At 39.3% G+C, this 19557-nt stretch overlaps 1 protein-coding gene across 4 annotated transcripts in view; it reads left to right on the forward strand.

The window, feature by feature from the left end:
• LOC120530341 (piezo-type mechanosensitive ion channel component 2) overlaps window positions 1-19557 on the forward strand; it is a 559538-nt gene that overhangs the window by 366269 nt on the left and 173712 nt on the right. For all 4 annotated transcript variants that reach the window (XM_039754759.1, XM_039754756.1, XM_039754758.1 and 1 more), the window contains exon 6: window positions 16343-16577. In XM_039754759.1, the coding sequence (XP_039610693.1) occupies window positions 16343-16577 (235 nt within the window). The remainder of the gene's footprint in view (window positions 1-16342; window positions 16578-19557) is intronic.

The raw sequence follows: 19557 nt of genomic DNA on the forward strand, positions 1-19557 counted from the left end.
TGTGTCAGGCAGCTCCTATTTAAGTGATTTCTTGATTGAAACAGGTGTGGCAGTAATCAGGCCTGGGGGTGGCTACGGAAATTGAACTCAGGTGTGATACACCACAGTTAGGTTATTTTTTAACAAGGGGGCAATTACTTTTTCACACAGGGCCATGTAGGTTTGGATTTTTTTTCTCCCTAAATAATAAAAACCATCATTTAAAAACTGCATTTTGTGTTTACTTGTGTTATATTTGACTAATGGTTAAATGTGTTTGATGATCAGAAACATTTTGTGTGACAAACATGCAAAAGAATAAGAAATCAGGAAGGGGGCAAATAGTTGTTCACACCACTGTATATAGGCTGAACAGGACTGGAGAAAGTACAATCCCCTGCAGCGCTCCTGTGTTGCTGACCACAATGTCAGACCTGCAGTTCCAGAGATGCACAAACTGATGTCTGTCTGTCCAAGTGGGAGAGGGATCAGTGTAGCACAGGGGTTCCCAAACGTTTTTTGGCCGCAGACCCCTTTACCAAAAACTTTTAAATCCGTCAACCCCCTAGTCAAATGCAACGGTTTTTTATGTCCGCACATGCTTTGATACGTTCGATAAGACGATGCACAGACATGTTTGTGCTCCATGTATTTTCATGCATTCTTACATGTGACTCTTTTAATGACACATTATACCTTTTGGTTCGCAAGTTTGGTATGTAATGTGTTTTTATCAAAAAAGTGTTTTTTTGAATTATGTTACTTCTTAATTAGGTACTTATTGGAATCATAGATATTTTGAAGTAACAAACAAATATCAGTAGTAAGGGGGGTCTATTTTTGCTGTCGTCGACCTTCAAATTTTTTTATTGAAACTATCGACCCCTAGAAAGTTCAAATCGACCCCAGGGGGTCAATATCGACCACTTTGGGAACTCTTGGTGTAGCATATAGATCAGCTGTGCGCAACCTGGCGGTACGGCCGCATGCGGCCGTGGGCAAGGACTTTGGCGGCCGTGGACGTGTATATAAAAGTGTACGTAATGGCGGCCGTGCAGGTGTAGGGTCTCTGGACTCCAGTGACGGCTCTGATTGACAGCAAAGAAGTAAAGCCTGACCAAATTCCTACCGTCCGTTTTTCGGGCACTTTAGACGGGCTGTTGCAGGAATTCGCTAACCGTTTTCAAGATTTCGAAAAGATTTCAGCAACAATAAGACTCGTTGCTTCTCCTCATCTGGTGGAGACAGAGAGTGCACCGTTACATCTACAAATGGAGCTAGTAGAGTTGAAGAACAATGAGCAGCTTGTGAAAAAATTACGGAAGAAAGCGACCTGCCGGATACGTGGAAATCAGCAGTAGAATACCCACAACTACGAGAACTGGCCAGGAACATTCTCGTTCTTTTCGGAAGCACTTATTTGTGCGAAGCAGCGTTTTCCAGAATGAAATATCTGAAAAACAGGTACCGGTTTTTTGTCCTATATGACGTTTCGTAGACATTTTTTTACATATGTAGACCAGTAAATTGAATATTGTCAGATATATCATACTCTGTTTTAATGTGTAATCTGTAAATTTTTACATAAATCATAAAACATTATTAAGTTTACTTGGACTTACTGGCGGCCGTTATTAAAGTAAAAGTCTGTAGTGCGGCCGTTAGTAAAGTAAAAAGTCTGTAGTGCGGCCGTCAATAGCGGAAAGGTTGCGCATGCCTGATATAGATGATGGCATCCTCCACTCCCACCTTCTCCTGGTATGCGAACTGCAGAAGGTTGAGGGCGTGGCAGACCTGTGGCCTCAGGTAGTGAAGCAGCAGCCACTCCATGGTCTTCATCACATGTGACATCAGAGCGACAGGCCGGAAGTCATTCAACTCACTAGGGCGTGATACCTTTGGGGCTGGGGTGATGCAAGATGTTTTCCAAAGCCTGGGTTCTCACCACTGTTCCAGGCTCAGGTTGAAGATGCACTGTAGAGGACTCCCCAGCTCCAGCGCACAGGCCTTCAGCAGTCATGGTGATACTCCATCTGGACCCGTTGCTTTGCTGGCACAAAGTCTCCTCAGCTTTCTGCTTACCTGGGCTGCTGTAATTGTGGGTTGGGGGAAACTCTGTCCTATGCTGGTATCAGCAGAAAGATGGGTGGAGAGTACAGTACTCCAAGGTGAGAGTGGGTTAGGGTGGTCAAACCTGTTGAAGAAGTTGTTCATCTGGTTTGGTCTCTCCACGTCTCTCTCGATGGTGGCACCACGCTTCGAGGTGCAGCCAGTGATGATTTTCATCCCATCCCACACTTCCTTCATGCTGTTATTCTGTAACTTCTGCTCCAGCTTTCTCCTGTACTGCTCCTTCGCCACCCTGAGCTGGACTTGAAGTTCCTTCTGCACGCGCTTGAGCTCATGCTGATCACCGCCTTTAAAAGCCCTTTTCTTCTGGTTCAAAAGGCCCTTGATGTCACTTGTAATCCATGGCTTGTTGTTAGCATAGCAATGTACTGTTCTTACTGGAACTACAATGTCCATACAGAATTATGTAGTCAGTAGTGCAGTTAACAGCCTCTTCAATGTTCTCACTATATGATCCCTGCAGGATATCCCAGTCCGTAGTTCCAAAGCAGGTTTACCTCAACTGAAGACTAAAACAATGGATCTGTCAAAGACAAGCCTATGATTGCTTTATATGGGTTTATATAAGGGAAATCAAATAGATTAGGTGATTTTTTTTTTGCACAGTAGAACATCAGCTTACATGAATTCACCTTTACATGAACTGGGGACAGATGCTAAAAAATAAAAAACAGAATTAGAGTGCCAAAATTAATTTGGCATGGTGTAAGGTAAAGTGATTGTTTATCACATTGTACAAAAAGAATCTCTCATACTGATGATCTGTCATTGCAGCAAATGTGTCTCTTATACTCTTGGATTTTTGGGGCACTTTCAGTCCCACTAATTCACACTCAAGTCAAGTCAAGTTGGGGAGTATGCACTGGTACAGCGCATTGCCGCACCCACTACATGGGGAAACAACTCGGGATCCCGGTTTGCAAGCCCCCAGGCAGACACGCGGCCCAGTCCCGCCCCCCGGAAATGACCCTCTATCTGCCACAGCAAGGTGTTATGTGGGCAACCTCTTGGCCTGGTCCAGCCACTCACATCCCCAACAATGATGATCTTACGAGCCGGATCACCCTCTGGGAAACGATCCACACGGCCATAGTGCCGTAACTGATGCTCGCTCACAATGCAGGTAATCTGCATCATTCGGGACTCCATGAGCAACCGCGCATTCGACACAAAGTCAAACCAACGGTACCCAAGGATTTTCCGGAGAGACCCAGTACCAAAGGAGTCTAGTCTTCGTCTCAGGTCACTGGATAGTGTCCATGTCTCGCAACCATATAGCAAGACATGAAGCACCAGGACTCTAAAGACTTGGACCTTCGTCCTTTTGCATAGATATCGGGAGCGCCGCACACCCCTTTCCAGTGATCTCATGACCCCCCATGCTCTCCCAATCTGTCTACTGACTTCACAGGAAGAGTCACTATAGACATGAATATCACTGCCAAGGTAAGTAAACCTCTTTACAAGGTCGACACTCTCTCAGCAAACAGACACAGTGCTGATGGCTGTGCCCAAGAGGTCATTAAAGGCCTAGATCTTGGTCCCCAGAATCTACTGGGAACAACGCAGAGGTCCTGCCTCCACTCTGCACAGCACTCACAGTACCAGTGTACAGGCCAGCCATGATATCCAGCAACCTCGAGGGGATCCCGCGAACCCTCAAGATGTTCCACAGGGCAGCTTGATCAACTGAGTCGAATGCTTTGCGAAAATCAACAAAGGTTGCAAGGAAACTCTGCCGATATTCGCGTTTGCGCTCCACGAGAACCCTCAGTGCCAGGATGCAGTCAATGGTAGACTTCTTAGGCATAAAACCAGACTGTTCGCTGTCGCTGGTAAGTGAGCAAATGATCATGGATCCTATTGAGGACGACCCTAGCAAGGGCCTCACCCAGCACCGAGAGCAGTGTTATCCCCCTGTATTTGCTACAATCCAGGTGATCTCCCTTTCCTTTCCAGATAGGGGCGATAAGTCCCGTTTTCCTGTCAGTTGGGATAATGCCAGTCTCCCAACTGGAAGCAAAGATTGCTTGCAATGCCAGGAGGGCAGCCTTACCACCAGCCTGGAGAAGTTCACCCCGAATAACACAGATCCCTGCAGCCTCCCCATCAGCTGGTTCACCACCTGTGCAATCTCAGTGAGATTGGGTGGTTCACAGCTAATTGGAGGATCAGCCTCAAGAACCGTGGAACCAGAGAGATTCAATGTCCTAGCCGGAGGATCAACTTTGAACAACTGCTCAAAGTAGCCAACCTAGAGGGACAAAACTGCAGTGTCATCCGTAAGGACCATTCCATTAGCTGCCCTGACTGCGATTCTCCGAGGAACAGATTCAGATGTGCGTAATGCTTTGATTCCTCTGTAAGCAGGACGTGGGTCGATTGATCACAGATGGTGTGTCACTTGCTCACAGATTCCTCTAACAAACAGCTCTTTATCTGCCCTCAGAGCCCTTGCAGCCGTCTTTCTCAGTTCCCGGTACAGACCAGGATGCAGTTTAACATCATACCCAGGACACTAGTGTGAGAAAAATGCATTTTATATTCTTGCCGTGTATTATATTTTGAAAATTCAGTCAGGCTTTGTGTTTGTCTACTGTTGCTTGCCTTCTAGCCATTTTAAACAAAAAACAGGGTTTTCGCCTTCCTTCTTGAATTACAACAATAATTCTGTCAAGACCAGCAGATGAAATATTGAGGCTTATTAAAAAATTAGACTTTTTTTAAAGAGATTGCCTATGAATTTACTTGATAGGTTAAGAAAACATCAAATTTATTCTGTGGTTATACAGTAAATTTAACTTTAATAGATGAAGAAGAAAATTAAAAAAAAAAGCTTTGCATGTTTCTAAAACTATGGACCATTTTACAAGGTAAATATATCTATTCATATAATTTTGCAAGGCAAACAAACACATCTAGGTCCATCTGCAAGTTACTATTTAACCTAACATGCACATTTGTGAGATGAAAGGAGGAAGTTTATAATTATGCAGAGAGTGACAAGGCTGCCATTCAAGCTCAAGTCCCTAGAGCTTTGAGGCAGTATTGATAACTGTTGTGCCATTGTATAGCTAAATTATTTGCTAAAGACATTTAAATTGGTCAAAGTCACAGCTCTAGTCAAAAATTCATTTGAGTTATTGGCTATGCAAGGATCTTGTTGGGATCATTCTATAACATTTTTATATTTTACTAGACATTAAGCCCGTTACAATAACGGGCGCTAGAACAGTATTGCATAAACATTATTAGGAACAGTCTATATTAAATGGCAAGGGACCTTGACCTCATTCTGTTTGTTGTCTTAATTTTTTTGTTAAAAATATTTTTGCAAGAAGCCTAAAGTAAAATAATATTAAAAATAAAATAGAAACGTATATGACAATACAGCAAGTATCTATATATATAATTCACTAAGGCAAGACAACCATGAAAAGCACGCCGGAAGGGGCGTGGATTCATTAAGCCGCCGACAAGTGAGACACCTATGGCGCACACAGGAAGGAGCCACGCCCACCAACTCCAAGACCATTGGATACGACGACAACTCGAATGGCCACACCCACTAACTCTGACACGACGACACAGAAAAAATGGCGTCATTTATGTTCGTCTGTCGTAGAGGCCACATGCAGTGCAGGTCAGGTTAATGTCATGTACCTCCGAGCTACGTTGACTGTTCATAGAGGCATGTTTCTCGTGGAGGTGAATTGCCATATGCAGCGTGTGAAACGGTTTGCGAGGGGTATCCCATGGGATCCTTAAAACAATCCTTTAAACCTGAGGTTAAAGCACAATGAAGGAATCAGTCTTTAAAAACCAATAAGCCCTGTGCCTCTGTTTCATTACCGTCTCACCTGCTTCGCCAATGCAGGCCCTGCAACAGTCGAGACGCTCTGTCAGCAGCTGACCTTCTCTGTGCCTGACCGGTTCACACAGAGGCAGCGCAAGAGAAAGCCACGCCAGAGACAGACACAGGCACACACACAGGCAGCTGGTGGGCGGCTCTCCTTGAGTTTCTCTTGCGAGCGGACACATGACCAGGTGGTGTGTATGCTTCGAGAACGAGGCTGGACGCGGCTTGCGAACGGGCACATGAGCAGACAGTGTGTATGCTTCGAGTGCGAGGGTGGACGCGACAGGACCATCTAGGAAAAATCATGTCGCGGATGTGATTCGCTGTATGCAGTATTTAAAACAGTTTGTTTGTTGCAGATGTGAATTGCTGTATGCGGCGTGTAGAACAGTTTGCGAGACACTTCTGTGTCTTTCCAGAAGTGTTCAACCATCAATAAATAATTATGCGGCATTTGTTATGCCGCGGGTTCACTATTGTGTTGTATTTTGCTCTCTCCAGAGTTCCATCTTTTCATTCACTTACTGTTGTATTCTCACACTAACCTGTTTTAGACAACCGTGTCTTTCCTGAAGTGTTTACCATTCAATAAATAATTATGCATGAGATTGAGCGTGTGTCTAGGCGTGGGTAAGCTGTTGAACCCCATTCAGGCTGCAAACCGTGGAATTGCCACTAAGTGCGACTCATACGCTCCCACTGTTTTCCTCCCTACCCTTTGTACACACCCCCCTCCCACACGTTGACTGTTAATAGAGGCATGTTTCTCGGAGGTGAATCGCCATATGCAGCATGTAAAACTGTTTGCGAGGGGTATCCCATGGGATCATTAAAACATTCCTTTACAACTGAGGTTAAAACACAATGAAGTGAGCGGTCTTTAAAAAACGAGTTTTCGGTTACGACGCACGACCGAGTGCAGCATAGCAAAGTGTTGTACACGCTACATACAGCAATTCGCATCCGCGACAAACATGCATCTTCTTAGATGCTCCTGCACTTTGTACACACCGCCCTCCCACCTCACTACTCCACACGGACGATTGTGTGTTGGTTCGTTCCGTGCATTGTTACAATGTTGCTTTTCTTGCTGATTTATTACATTACCGATTTTGCAAATGTTACATTTTCTCCCTGTGCTTAAAAATGATTAAAAAAACTGGCCTGATTATGCGGCGTATGGTATGCCGTGGGTTGGCTAGTAATTAATATTGCCTTAGTGTAAAACTTTATAACAATCTGTAATACACAATATCTAAAGAAGATATTTAGGAAAATGTTTTTATTTTTTTACCTCAGGAAATTTTTCAATAAAATTTCATTATAGACAACATTTTTTGTAAACACTCTTGTTCAGGACCATCTACAACGTTGATAACAACATCTGTAAAACTTCTAACTCTTGATAATGCAACATATAACTGACCGTGGCTGAATATTGGTTCTGGCAAGTAAATGGCAACTTTTTCTAAGGTTTGCTCTTGAGCTTTATTAATTGTTATGGCAAAGGCTAATGTAACTGGAAATTGTCGCCTTCTTATGGTAAAGGGTAATTTAGTAGAGGATAGAGCCAAATCAATACGGGGAATAATCTGACGCTCATTTTCTTTTTCACAATCGATCTATTTGCTCGTATTTTTCTTTCTTTCAGCCTTTCTTTTGTTGACGTTTACTTACTGAGCTGACCGTTCTTCCAGGAGATGTTGCTTATACACGATTTGAGTGTCTGTGTCTTTTGTCCTACTTGACGTGTCCTTTTTTTGGGTGGCATGTTGTTAGTAGATAGTTAGTTAGTAAACATGCACGGGGCAGTATGTGTGGCGTCTCCCCAGCAATGGATTTTATGTGCGCGGCCGCGACTACCCAATCAGCACTCTCCCCAGCAATGCTGTCCTTTATTTGCTTATCATGCGCGGCCGCGGCTATGCCATTCACTGTTTGCTCAGCTTCCAGTGTGTGTGCGTCCACGATGGCGGTCGTGCGTGTCGCACCAAGCCTCGCGCATGCTCACTTCACCAAAAGACACACACACACGGACACCTAGACACACACAGGGGTTTTATTAAAGAGGATAGTGAGATTTATTAATAGTTTAGTATTTGATTTACTGTATTTCAGTGTTTTCTGCTAATACTATCATGTTACCACTTTGTTTGTCTGTTTTTATAGGTGCTGCCATATTGTTTATAACAATAACCCAAATTGCTAAGCACATTGTCCATGACCTCTGATAAAAGATGGTGGCCTAGTATCTGAACAACAAAACTATGGTGTCACAAAATAAAATGAAAAACAGTTTTGAATATTTCTGATCTTTGACTACATCTGACATTTGCTTCTATTTTACTTTTTTTGCTGTCATTTCAGCAGATAACAAACATTATTACTTATTCCACTAAAACAAATATTGGGCAGTAAATTAAGTAATTTTCTTATGTCAGTCTCATATCTGATATACAAAATCTTATCTACCACAGACAAGAATAATTATGTGGAAAATTGCAGATAGCTAATTTTAAATATAGATTTTAAAGAGTAAAGGCATTTATGGCAAACTAAATTATTATTTGAAGATATCTGAATTAAGATTTTGGCTTTCATACCACATCTCAAAAGATTTACCTGTTATGTTAACTGATTGGCCCAGTTTAAGTGTGAGAGTGAGTGTGTGTGTACGAGTGAGTTAATGAGCCTTGCAATATTCTGGCATCCTGTTCTGGGCTGTTTTCTGCCTTGCTCCCCAGGCTTCCATGCTGGGTTTCAGTGCTCTGTGACCCTGAACTGGAGTAAAGGCTTCTGGCAAAGTTATTTTGTTATGAAATCAGATTCAAAGATATCTTAAATGTATATAAACATAACTCCAAATAATTTGAAGATAACTTCAATTGCAAAGATATCTTTATAAATTTGATAAAAAAAATATTGTTAAACCATTTGAAATCACTTTTAAATCTTCCAAAAAATTCTATGGCAGCAGGATTTTGTTTAAACAACTTTCGCAATCAATGAGTCATTTCACCTGTAATTGAACTCATTAATTATCTGGTAATTTTCCTGTCTTCTTCTTTCTTTTCTTCTTCTCTTATTCTGCATTTAGAAAAGAGTAGCAGTGTTCTTGTTGATACAAAATTTAGAAGTACAGGTAAAATTCCGTTGCAACAAATATCTTTACAATGAAATTTTCATTACAACGAAGTATTTTTATGGTCCCGACAGCTTCCCCATATGACACGAGTCTAAAGAAATCTGGTTACTACGAAGTACATTCAGCAGATACTTTCATTACAATGCATTGCACAAAAGACTTTGAAATGCCTGAATGAATCATCCACAGAGCAGTTAGTTCTGTGGTCGTAGCTCAGTTGTGCACAATGATCCCCAAATAGAAACATAAATTTGTTTTTCTTTCTTCAAACTTTCCTGTTTTTTACTGTTTTTTTTTTTTTGCTGGTTTTGTTTTCAGTGCTTTTTTACTGATACCTTTTTGCAGCTCTCAATTGCAGCTAAAGAAAAAAGACGTTGCCAGTGTATTCGGAATTTTGCCACTCTCGACTTTCTTGAAAGACTGAGCAAAAAAAGAAGAAAAATCTCGGGTGCATTTGAAGACGTCGAAAAAGCAGTTTTTATGTGGTTCAGTGATGCTCACTCAAGAAACATTACTATTAATGTGTCACTCATTCAAGAAAATGTGAGGTTTGTAAACTTTTTTGGGATCTCGCATAACTAGACAGCACGCCGAAGAACGTCCCGAAGTGCGATCTCCGCGTCGGTGTGGGGCAACAGCAGGCTCACAGCTATGCTGCGTCTCTTCGCCAAAGTAAACAGAAAAGATCTCGATGGGTGATGCAAGGTTAGGCGCACGGACATTGTAAATGCAGATAACAGGACTACTTGGTCACTGACCTGGTCACGACCCTGCCTGACTGCTGTGTTTGTGTATAGCAGAGTGGCTGATCACGCTACAATAAATAACTGTGCCGTTCCTGTTTCAAGCTGAATAAAGCTGGTTTTACTGAAGTACTGAGACTAAGCCTCTGGTTTTGGGGTGCAAGACAAGGACTTATAGCGCGACCCCGATCTTTTATGATTTGCTTCTGCCCAGAGGGGACTGGGCGGTCTCATGGTCTGGAATCACAACAGATTTTATTTTTTTCTCCAGCCTTCTGGAGTTTTTTTTTCTTTTTTCTGTCCCCCCTGGCCATTGGACCTTACTCTTATTCGATGTTAATTAATGTTGATTTATTCTGTTTTCTTATTGTGTCTTTTATTTTTCTATTCTTTATTATGTAAAGCACTTTCAGCTACTGTTTGTATGAAAATGTGCTATATAAATAAATGTTGTTGTTGTTGCTTCTGTGGCGCTTCACTGAAGCAATGTGAGCCTTCTGTTGCCCTGCCCTGGCAACAGACAAACAATCTTCCACAGACACTGCAATCGCGTTTCGGGACACACTTCAGTGGGTCATTCCCATTGGGTGGGGAGTGGGGGGGATCCCAAAAGTGTTCAGAAACTTCACAATATAAGGAAGAAGAAAAGGATGATTCGGCTTCTGATTGCTAACTGTGCTGCAAACAACATGCTTCTACATTTAGATAATGTTTGCGTTGAATTCCTCCCACCCAATTGCACAGCAGTGCTTCAGTCATTGGATTTGGGCATCATTCGCACCCTGAAAGTGTATTATGGCAAGGAAATGCTGAGAAAAATTCTTGTCAGAATAACTTATAGGCAGGAGGTGATTAAAATTAACATGAAAGAAGCTATTGAAATGATTGCAAACGCCTGGACGCAAGTTAAAGAAAGCACTATAGTAACAAATACAGAATCTCCATTTCAACAAAATTTTCGTTACAACAAAATATTTTTTAGGTCCCTGGGAGTTCATTGTAACAGAATTTTACCTGTATTTGTATTTTTACCACTGTTTTGCATTCCTATTTCACTTTTATCATTTTCCTATTAATTCATGTGACATATGTTTTCCAAATTTATCATTGTGAACTGAAGGTCCAGTATTCATTCTTTGTTTGAGGATTTCAACTTCCTTTTTTTGTAGGTGTTTCTCTTTGTTCTCCGGTTTTCTTTCCACATAAGATACATTGAGAGTTTTTTTTAAGACTGTTAAAAAAGGAAGAAGAACCAATTAATGACTGTGTTTGACATGTTTGAGCTATCATAAACAATTTTATCTTTTTTTGTCCATGGCAGTTCCAATAACTCAGTGCGAACTTTTCCCTGTAAGCTTTCTAATTGATTACATCACTTTATTCATGCAGAAAATCCAGTTTTTGTGAAAGGCTGTGTTTTCAAATGTCACATTTGTTTGGAGGATTCAGATTTTCACCTGCTTCTTTTAAGCAGTTGCACACAAGTTATAGGTGTTTCATTCTTTGCTAATGAACAGAGACCAAAAAAGCACCAAAATATAAAGTAAAAATTTGAAAATTACCTAGTTAACAAGCCTCAAGCCAAATCTTGACACCTAGTTTGAAAAGCTGTGGTTTAGTAAATAAATGCAGGTACTTAGTAACATGAATCTAACAGTGAAGAATAAATTATGCATGACTATATGCATACATTAATTTCTATACTTGCTTAGATCAAAGACCTTTAAAGGTATTGTAAGCTCATTCTGGGTATCAGAGATCTTATTCTTTACCAGTATTAATAGGGGTGGCACAGTGGTGCAGTGTTACCACTGCTGCCTAAAATTAAGGAGGCCAGGGTTCAAGTCCTGGGTACTCCCTGCATGGAACTTGCATGTTCTTCATGTACCTGCATGAGTTTCCTCCAGTAGCTCTGGTTTCTTCCCACAGTTCAAAACATGTAAATTAGGTGAATTGGCACTGCTAAATTGTGCCTAGTTTGGGTGTGTTCATCCTGTGACGATTTGGTACCCTCTCCAGATATTGTTCCAGCTTTGCACTCAATGATTGCTGAGATTGGTTCCAGCTGCCCCAACCCTTGCCCGAATAAGTAGGTTAGGAAGATGGATTTATAGGTCATTATAAACAGATGTACAGAGCACATTGAAATTTCTACTTGCATGTGCTAATCAACATACATACGTCACCACTCTTTGGAGCAATCTGTATGAGCCTAACTGCATTACTTACCTCAGCGCGTCTGAAGAATTAATAAATATGCCACAGCTGTATTTATTTGGTAGAATATTGTTAATGTAAACATGATAGTTTGTTTTCTGTCAATATGGAGTTTTTTTCTATCAGTACTGAACTTGAGTATGAGCACCTGAATATCTGGAACCACTTATCACTACTAATAATTGCACTACTAATAAGTTTTCCTTCAGTATGTAGCGAAGTACAAATGCAACATAGAAAAATAGTCCTTTCTTAGTAAAATTAAGTCTATTGTAACTTGACTTTTTTTGTCAGTATACACAGAGAAATGCATGTTTATCTTTGTTTATATGAGTATATCCTGTTTGGAGGCTCTTGCCTTTTGTTTCAATTTGCTGTATACACGCTTGCATTTTAGCCAGATTCAGGAAAAAAACGACATCGTAGTTGCAATATTTCTTCTGTGACAAACATAACACTCTGCTGAAGGACATTTCATATGCCAAACTACACAGAAATGGATCCATTGTAACAATTTATCACCTTGTTTTATAATGCACAGAAAAGTGTATCAGCTGCTCCTGGAATTACACACCTGAACTATTTATTGTTTTCAGTAATATAAGGTTTCACCAAATAGAACCTTTAAACCAGAGTGCAGTAGTATCACAGTAGTAACACACTGAAAACTCCCTTACTTCAGAATCACCGCATTAAAATTCAGTTTACTCATTAAAGGAACACATAATCAATACTTATCACATATACTGTTCTGCTTTTAACTGTTATTTGCAAATATAACGGCAAGACATTTATCTGTCTTGAATTGTGTTTTATTTATCTGGGGATAAACATTACCCCAGCAATGCAATTATTTTTTCAATGGCATTGATCACAGTTACAGTATGTAAGGTTGTTAAAATATTTAGACATATTTTTTCATGTATCTGGAAAACAGTTTTTTTGCTGGTAGCAACTACTATGAGAGTGAGAGACCATATTCAGCATTCCAGATGGTAGTTTGATGACTAATTTCTTACAAAAAATCTTTTGATAGCTGTTCTGAAGAACTGTATGCTCATTATCTTAATACTGAGCTCATTGCTTGGGAACTGTTAGCATGAAGCTAACTAATGGCACTGGCTTGTAATATTAGTATTATTCCAAATACTTGTATACACTACTTGTGAGGCTAGTTTATTTCATTTAAATTTTGCTTGTGACTGTTGTCTGAAGTTTAGTAAGTAGGATTTATTAAACATAAAATTTATGATTTGAAACATAATAAACTGTGTGTCAACCATTTAGTTCACCTTTCTTGAATTATCTAATTTTCAAATTCCTTAAAAAAGTATGTACTTTTAACTAAACACTGTGATTTAGGATTCACAATAGTTAGTGTTTAGAAATATGGTACCTCTTTACCATTTAAGAAAATGTTAAAAAGTACAAAAACAGAAGAGAGCACTACAGTAGATTAATGTAACATGATTATCCATTTTAATTTCCATCAAAACCAGCCTATAGTTATCAGCCAGGTACATAGCATTTCCATCCAATTCCACGTACAGGTAAAGAAAACAGACCTGTACTTCTGTATTTTTATTTTTAAAACCCTTAGATGCAGAACTTGAATATTTTTTCCAAAAGTTATACAGCCTCTGTTTAATATAAATATTAAGGTTGGGTTATGAAAGTGAACTATCCATCCATCCATCTTCCTAACCCAAATGCACACAGTATGGTCAATTTATCACTACTGAAACATGTATACAAAAAAAATTGCTACCTGGTCATTTCTGTACAACAGAAATGTAACATCTAATATATTCAGTAATTCATAGAATGTAAACATAATCTCACCTTCATAGTGAGTCAAAGGTAGTAACTTCTTTATTTAAATATGAGGGCATCTGGGCAACATTGTTTGAGTTATGTGCACTGCTAGACAGGGAATCACGTTTTCTTTTAGAATGTATAGCCCAGAGAAGGTCCAAAATAGAAAGGTCCTATTACTTTATGATTGTCTAAGTCCATGTTAGAATAGATGGAAACTCCACTTTCTTGTAATCACAATTTCATGTTTTGCTTTTATTCCTTTTGTATTTATTTCTGTTTGTCTGAATATGATTTTTAAACTGCTATGTCTGTCTAACAATAGCAATGAGATAAATGTATTTTATAATATTCAAGTGATAATTATTCAAAAAAAAATGTAATCCCTTTCACACTGGCAGAAAATCAAATGAATTTAACTCATTTTTATACTGCTAACCCGTGAAAAATAATGGTAGCAGATCTTAGATTAATTTGTCATCATTTGAAATATTATACACAAAAATAAACCAATTAGGTAGTGAAATGTTTCTTGTTTATTCATAGTCTTCTAAATGTTTTATCTAGCCTGTCTTATAATTATGGATTTATTCCCATTACCCTGTGTTAATTTCTTGCATTTGTTTTCTTTTGATTTTGTTATTGTACTGTTCATTCTGTATATTTGAATATGTATTGCAATTGTGTTTGTTCAATAGAGTGCCTCATAATGGATATTTAATTCCAACTTTTCACATTGCTGCAAAAACACTAAGAAACCTAACTCTTCACCACAAACATTCTGCTTATTTGTAGCACAAAGCAAATAAGGCTGGACAATAAAAAGAGAAACTGAAAATAAATTTAGTTTATAGCAAGTGAAGACATGTACATTTCTCAATTTAATATATAGTAAAATAAAGACTACTATATTAATGTTTTCCTTTTACAGTATTCTAAGTTTTCACCTGTATACCTAAAAAAATCAAATGAAGCCATTAAGCATCAGGGCTTCAAAATGAATAATGTGTGCATTTTATTATAAGAGTAATACAATTATATTCTAATTAGATTAGATTAGATTCAATTCAATTTTATTGTCATTGTACAAGTACAAAGAAATGCAGTTTCCAGGAACCTGAATCGGGAGAAAGAAGTCAAAGCTTGTTGCTGGAGGAGGCAGAGTATGAGAGAAAGAGAGATAGCGAGAGAGAGAGATTGAGAAAGAAGACGAAAGGAGAAAAGAAGGCAAAGTGCTTTATTGCTGTGTGCTTCATTCTAGCGCTTAGTTTCTCACAAAATAAAAACTTGTGTTCTGTGTAAAACCTGTGCCTGTGACTGTCAGTGTCAAGTTTGGGGAGCTGGAGCGCCCCCTACAGGCCACAATATAGATTTATATGTATGGTATTTGAATTTTATTATTTTGACAAAAAATATGCATGTACAGTAAACCCTTGTTTATCGCGGTTAATCTGTTCCAAACTCTATCGCGATAAATGAATTTCCGCGAAGTAGGATTCTTTATTTATGAATTGAATATTTTCGCAGTTAGAGAATAGAAAACTTCTTTACGACCTTCTAAATACGTTTTTTAACGTTATTAGATCCCTCTAGACATAAAATAACACCTTTTAGTCAAAAGTTTAAACTGTGCTTCATGACAAGACAGAGATGACAGTTCCGTCCCACGATCAAAAGAATGCAAACATATCTTCCTCTTCAAAGGAGTGCACGTCAGGAGCAGAGAATGCCAGAGAGAGAGACAGAGACAGAGACAGAGAGAGAAAAAGCAAACAATCAAAAATCAATACGTGCTGTTCGGGCTTTCAAGTATGCGAAGCACCACGCAGGAAGCACATCGTATATCATTGAGGAGTTTTATTTAATATGTAATACATGCTCTGATTGGGTAGCTTCTCAGCCATCTGCCAATAGCATCCCTTGTATGAAATCAACTGGGCAAACCAACTGAGGAAGCATGTACCATAAATTAAAAGACCCATTGTCAGCAGAAATCTGTGAACCAGATAAAAATCTGTGATATACAGTATATTTAGATATGCTTACATTTAAAATCTGCAATGAAGTGAAGCCGCGAATGTCGAAGCGCGATATAGCGAGGGATCAATATAGGTACAATTTACATTTTACTGGCTATGATTTTGGAATATGTTAACGTTCAGAATAAGTGAAGTCTGTTAGTTTAGAAAGGGAACATCTCTCACTTTATAAACTTGTCTAAATGATAAATCAGCACATCACTAGATTGAAAAGTGGAAAGTTTTACTGTTGTTTATTTGGTAAGCTGTGCATTTTTCTTAAAAAGAATCACTGTCAAGGACAGTCCAATAAATGGTAATTTCTGTAATGCAACAGAGAAGAGTGAAAAGGAAAATAAGTAGAATAATACGGACATTGTGGAATTGTTTTTCAATTGCATTTTTGTTGTATGTAATTTTTTTCTATCTTCTACAGGATGAAGAGAAGCTGGAGATTGAGGAAGAGATGATGTTTGAAGAAGATTTTGAAACAGGGGAGGTGTGTGAGATAGAGGATGATGAATTGGAGGAAACTGAGGAGCAAGAGGAGAGCACAAAGATGAAAGTGCTACGTCGTATAGCCGGAGTGGCATCAAAACTCAAAGAAATTATTGGCAATATTGTAACCACTGCTGGAAAAGTAGTTGTGACAATATTACTTGGTTTGACAGGTAATAGTCTTTTAAAAATAAAATAATGAAACATTTACAGCCACCCATCTCAGTTCTGTTGTAATACAGAAATACAGAAGAAATACAGAAATCATTCATGTAATACAATGCTTTTTTCTTTGGTTTTATTTTTCAACAAAATCATCACATAGCTCCACATACTAAAGCCAACATTCAGAAAGTTCTGTGAGGTAGTTACAGGAGAGCACCAAGCACTGTTTTTCTCAACTAGGTTGATACCCATAATGGTTTTCCTTTGCTTTTAAAAAGTCATTATGGATATCATAATGGAAATCATCTCGTAACACCAGTTTTGTATGGTATGAGAGACTTTATATGAAGGATTGCTTAAATTTCATCAATATGTATTCAGTGCCCAATTAAACATATAAAATAACAAAGAAAATTAGAAGAGAGAAAACGGAGGTAATACATTTCCTCCCACCCCTGTACATTCTTTGAAATGTTTTTTATTTCAGGAAAGATGAATACAACTGAAGAATCACTAATAAATTTTGATTGCATCTTCACCAGCGATTTCAGGTTAAAGTTCTTGATGTCTGTGTATGCAAAATGTGTTTCTTCTAGCCAAGCTTTTAATTCAGTGCAAATTTCTCCTTTTAGTTGAGGTTTTTGCTTAATCAGTCTTTTAGAGTTTTCTGCGCTCATGTAAATGCATAATTTGCAGAATTAAAAATAGTTGCAACCAGTAACATTTATCCAGTTTGCTTGAAAACCAAAATAATAGATCCAACCAATTCATGTCTATCGTCCAAAGTTTTTTGTTTCCTGTCACTCTGGAAACTCATTGACTCATTGGAAGACACCAGGGGCCTCATGTATAAACGGTGTGTATGCAGAAAATGTTGCGTAAGAATGTTTCCACGTACAAATCACAATGTATAAAACCTAGACTTGGTGTAAAGCCACGCACATTTTCATGGTAGCTCATACCCTGGCGTATGCAAGTTCCGCGCTCAGTTTTGCAGACTGGCGGCACCCAGCATCAAAGCAGTGCTACTGTTCCAGTGTGGTTTTTCTTTCTTTTTTAGATCCATATACCTGACGCGGCTTTACAAATACTGTACACTGAAATTAACCGCATATTGCTTATTAGTTTAATGTATCTCATTGTAATTAACCTGTAACAATATAATGGTACACAGAATGGTCAAACTATTATAAATATAATAGCTGTTTTAGCGTTGTTACTCTCACTGAACCTTCTTCTTCTTTCAGCTGCTACCGTTAGGGGTTGCCACAGCGAATCATCTTTTTCCATATTACTGCACCACTCAGAGTATTTCTATCACTGTATCTGAGTGGGGAATCACAGATGTATAGCAGATCAGAAAGTGAATTATCGGTATACAGCATCAAGCACACACTGACTCAGCCATGCTGTCTATTGAACTGTTCTCATATGGCAAACACTTCAGAGCCTTTCCTGTACGGACCTCGTGGTTCAGAAACAGTTTCATCCCAAGGACTATAAATGCACTCAATCAGTCCATCATGTGCTCCTTGTAGAACTGTTTGTACTTATAAGTACAATTACCTCACTGTAAACTTGCGATACAGTTATAATATTGCAAAAGCTGTACCACTTTATAAAGCGCGTATTTATATATAATGACGATATAATTTTTAAGATGAAATGCAGCAAAATAAAACTTTAACTTAATTTAAATAATCTATATTGTTAATAAATAAGCTGGCGTTCACGGATTGTTCCTGCCTCACACTGTATTCTTGCTGGGACTGACGCGACACTGGATGGATAGAATAATTTAACATGTACTACGAAGATATTTCAATGTTCCTTAAAAGTTTTGAAGAATCTGCGTTTTATGCTTACAGATGGCTTAACGTCTATTACAGAGCTGATTGTGTGGTGATTGGGTATTTAGAGAAAGAAGAGTAAGGTGTCAGAGGTGGCTGGGGTGGCGACCCGGCTGGGACGCCCAGGAGGACCGGAGGAGGGCTTGCACCTTCCCCAGACCATCTGGGGGCGACTGCCCTGGTTCCTTTGGGGCGCCCCCATGCCTTTGGAGCCCTGGACCTCAGCACTTACACCACACCAGGAAGTGCTGGAAGGAAGAGGAGCAGGTACAGCCGGAGTGCTTCTGGGGATGTGTCCGTGGAAGATTGCCGGAACCCACCTGGAGCACATCCGGGTGATAATAAAAGGGGCCACCTCCCTTCATTCAGGGCGAGAGTCGGGAGCGGAGTGGACTGAGCTGGAAGATAGGAGGCAAGGAGGCGGCCTGAAGGAAGTAAGGCATTGTGTGGCCAGGACTTTGGGGCTTTGTGGTGCACTTATGGACTTGTACATATTGTAAATAAACGTGTGGTGGGAAAAATGAACGTATCTGCCTGTCTGTGTCTGGGCCAGCCTCCACAAAGGACAGGAATTGGGGGTTAGTACGTTTGAAAGAGACAGTACTGCTGCAATAAATTATTTCATTGAAGGTAGCACATGGCGCAGCAAGCATCTTGCGTGAGGCAATGAACATCATCACGTGACAGTGTTCCCATGTTTAATAACATGCTTTAACTCCTATCATCATTAAAATGATATCAAGTATACCTCTTGGTATTTTAATTATTTAGAAAGCTGTAATATTACGAATATAATGGATTCTGTGTCCTGTCGGAGGAAGAGAAAGCCTGGAAGCACGTAATGATTCACACACATAGAGCACATAGAAGATCAAATACAAAACAAAGCATTAAACGTGCTACTTTAGGTACGATGGGATATGAGAAACTAGTAAATTAAACGATTTTAAGATGAAGTTTATGATGTTATACTTTAATGACAAAATAAATACGTAATTAAAGTGGAAATTTCGAGATTAAAGGTGACATTTCATGCTTTTTTCCCTCTGTGTGCCTATTTTTTTTTCTCAGTACCCTAATAAGCTTTCATTGAAACTCAGACAGTGGGCTACAACTCACTTTTTCATGGCAACTGATA

Source organism: Polypterus senegalus, chromosome 5 (genome assembly GCF_016835505.1).
Source record: "Polypterus senegalus isolate Bchr_013 chromosome 5, ASM1683550v1, whole genome shotgun sequence".
Taxonomy (NCBI): domain Eukaryota; kingdom Metazoa; phylum Chordata; class Cladistia; order Polypteriformes; family Polypteridae; genus Polypterus; species Polypterus senegalus.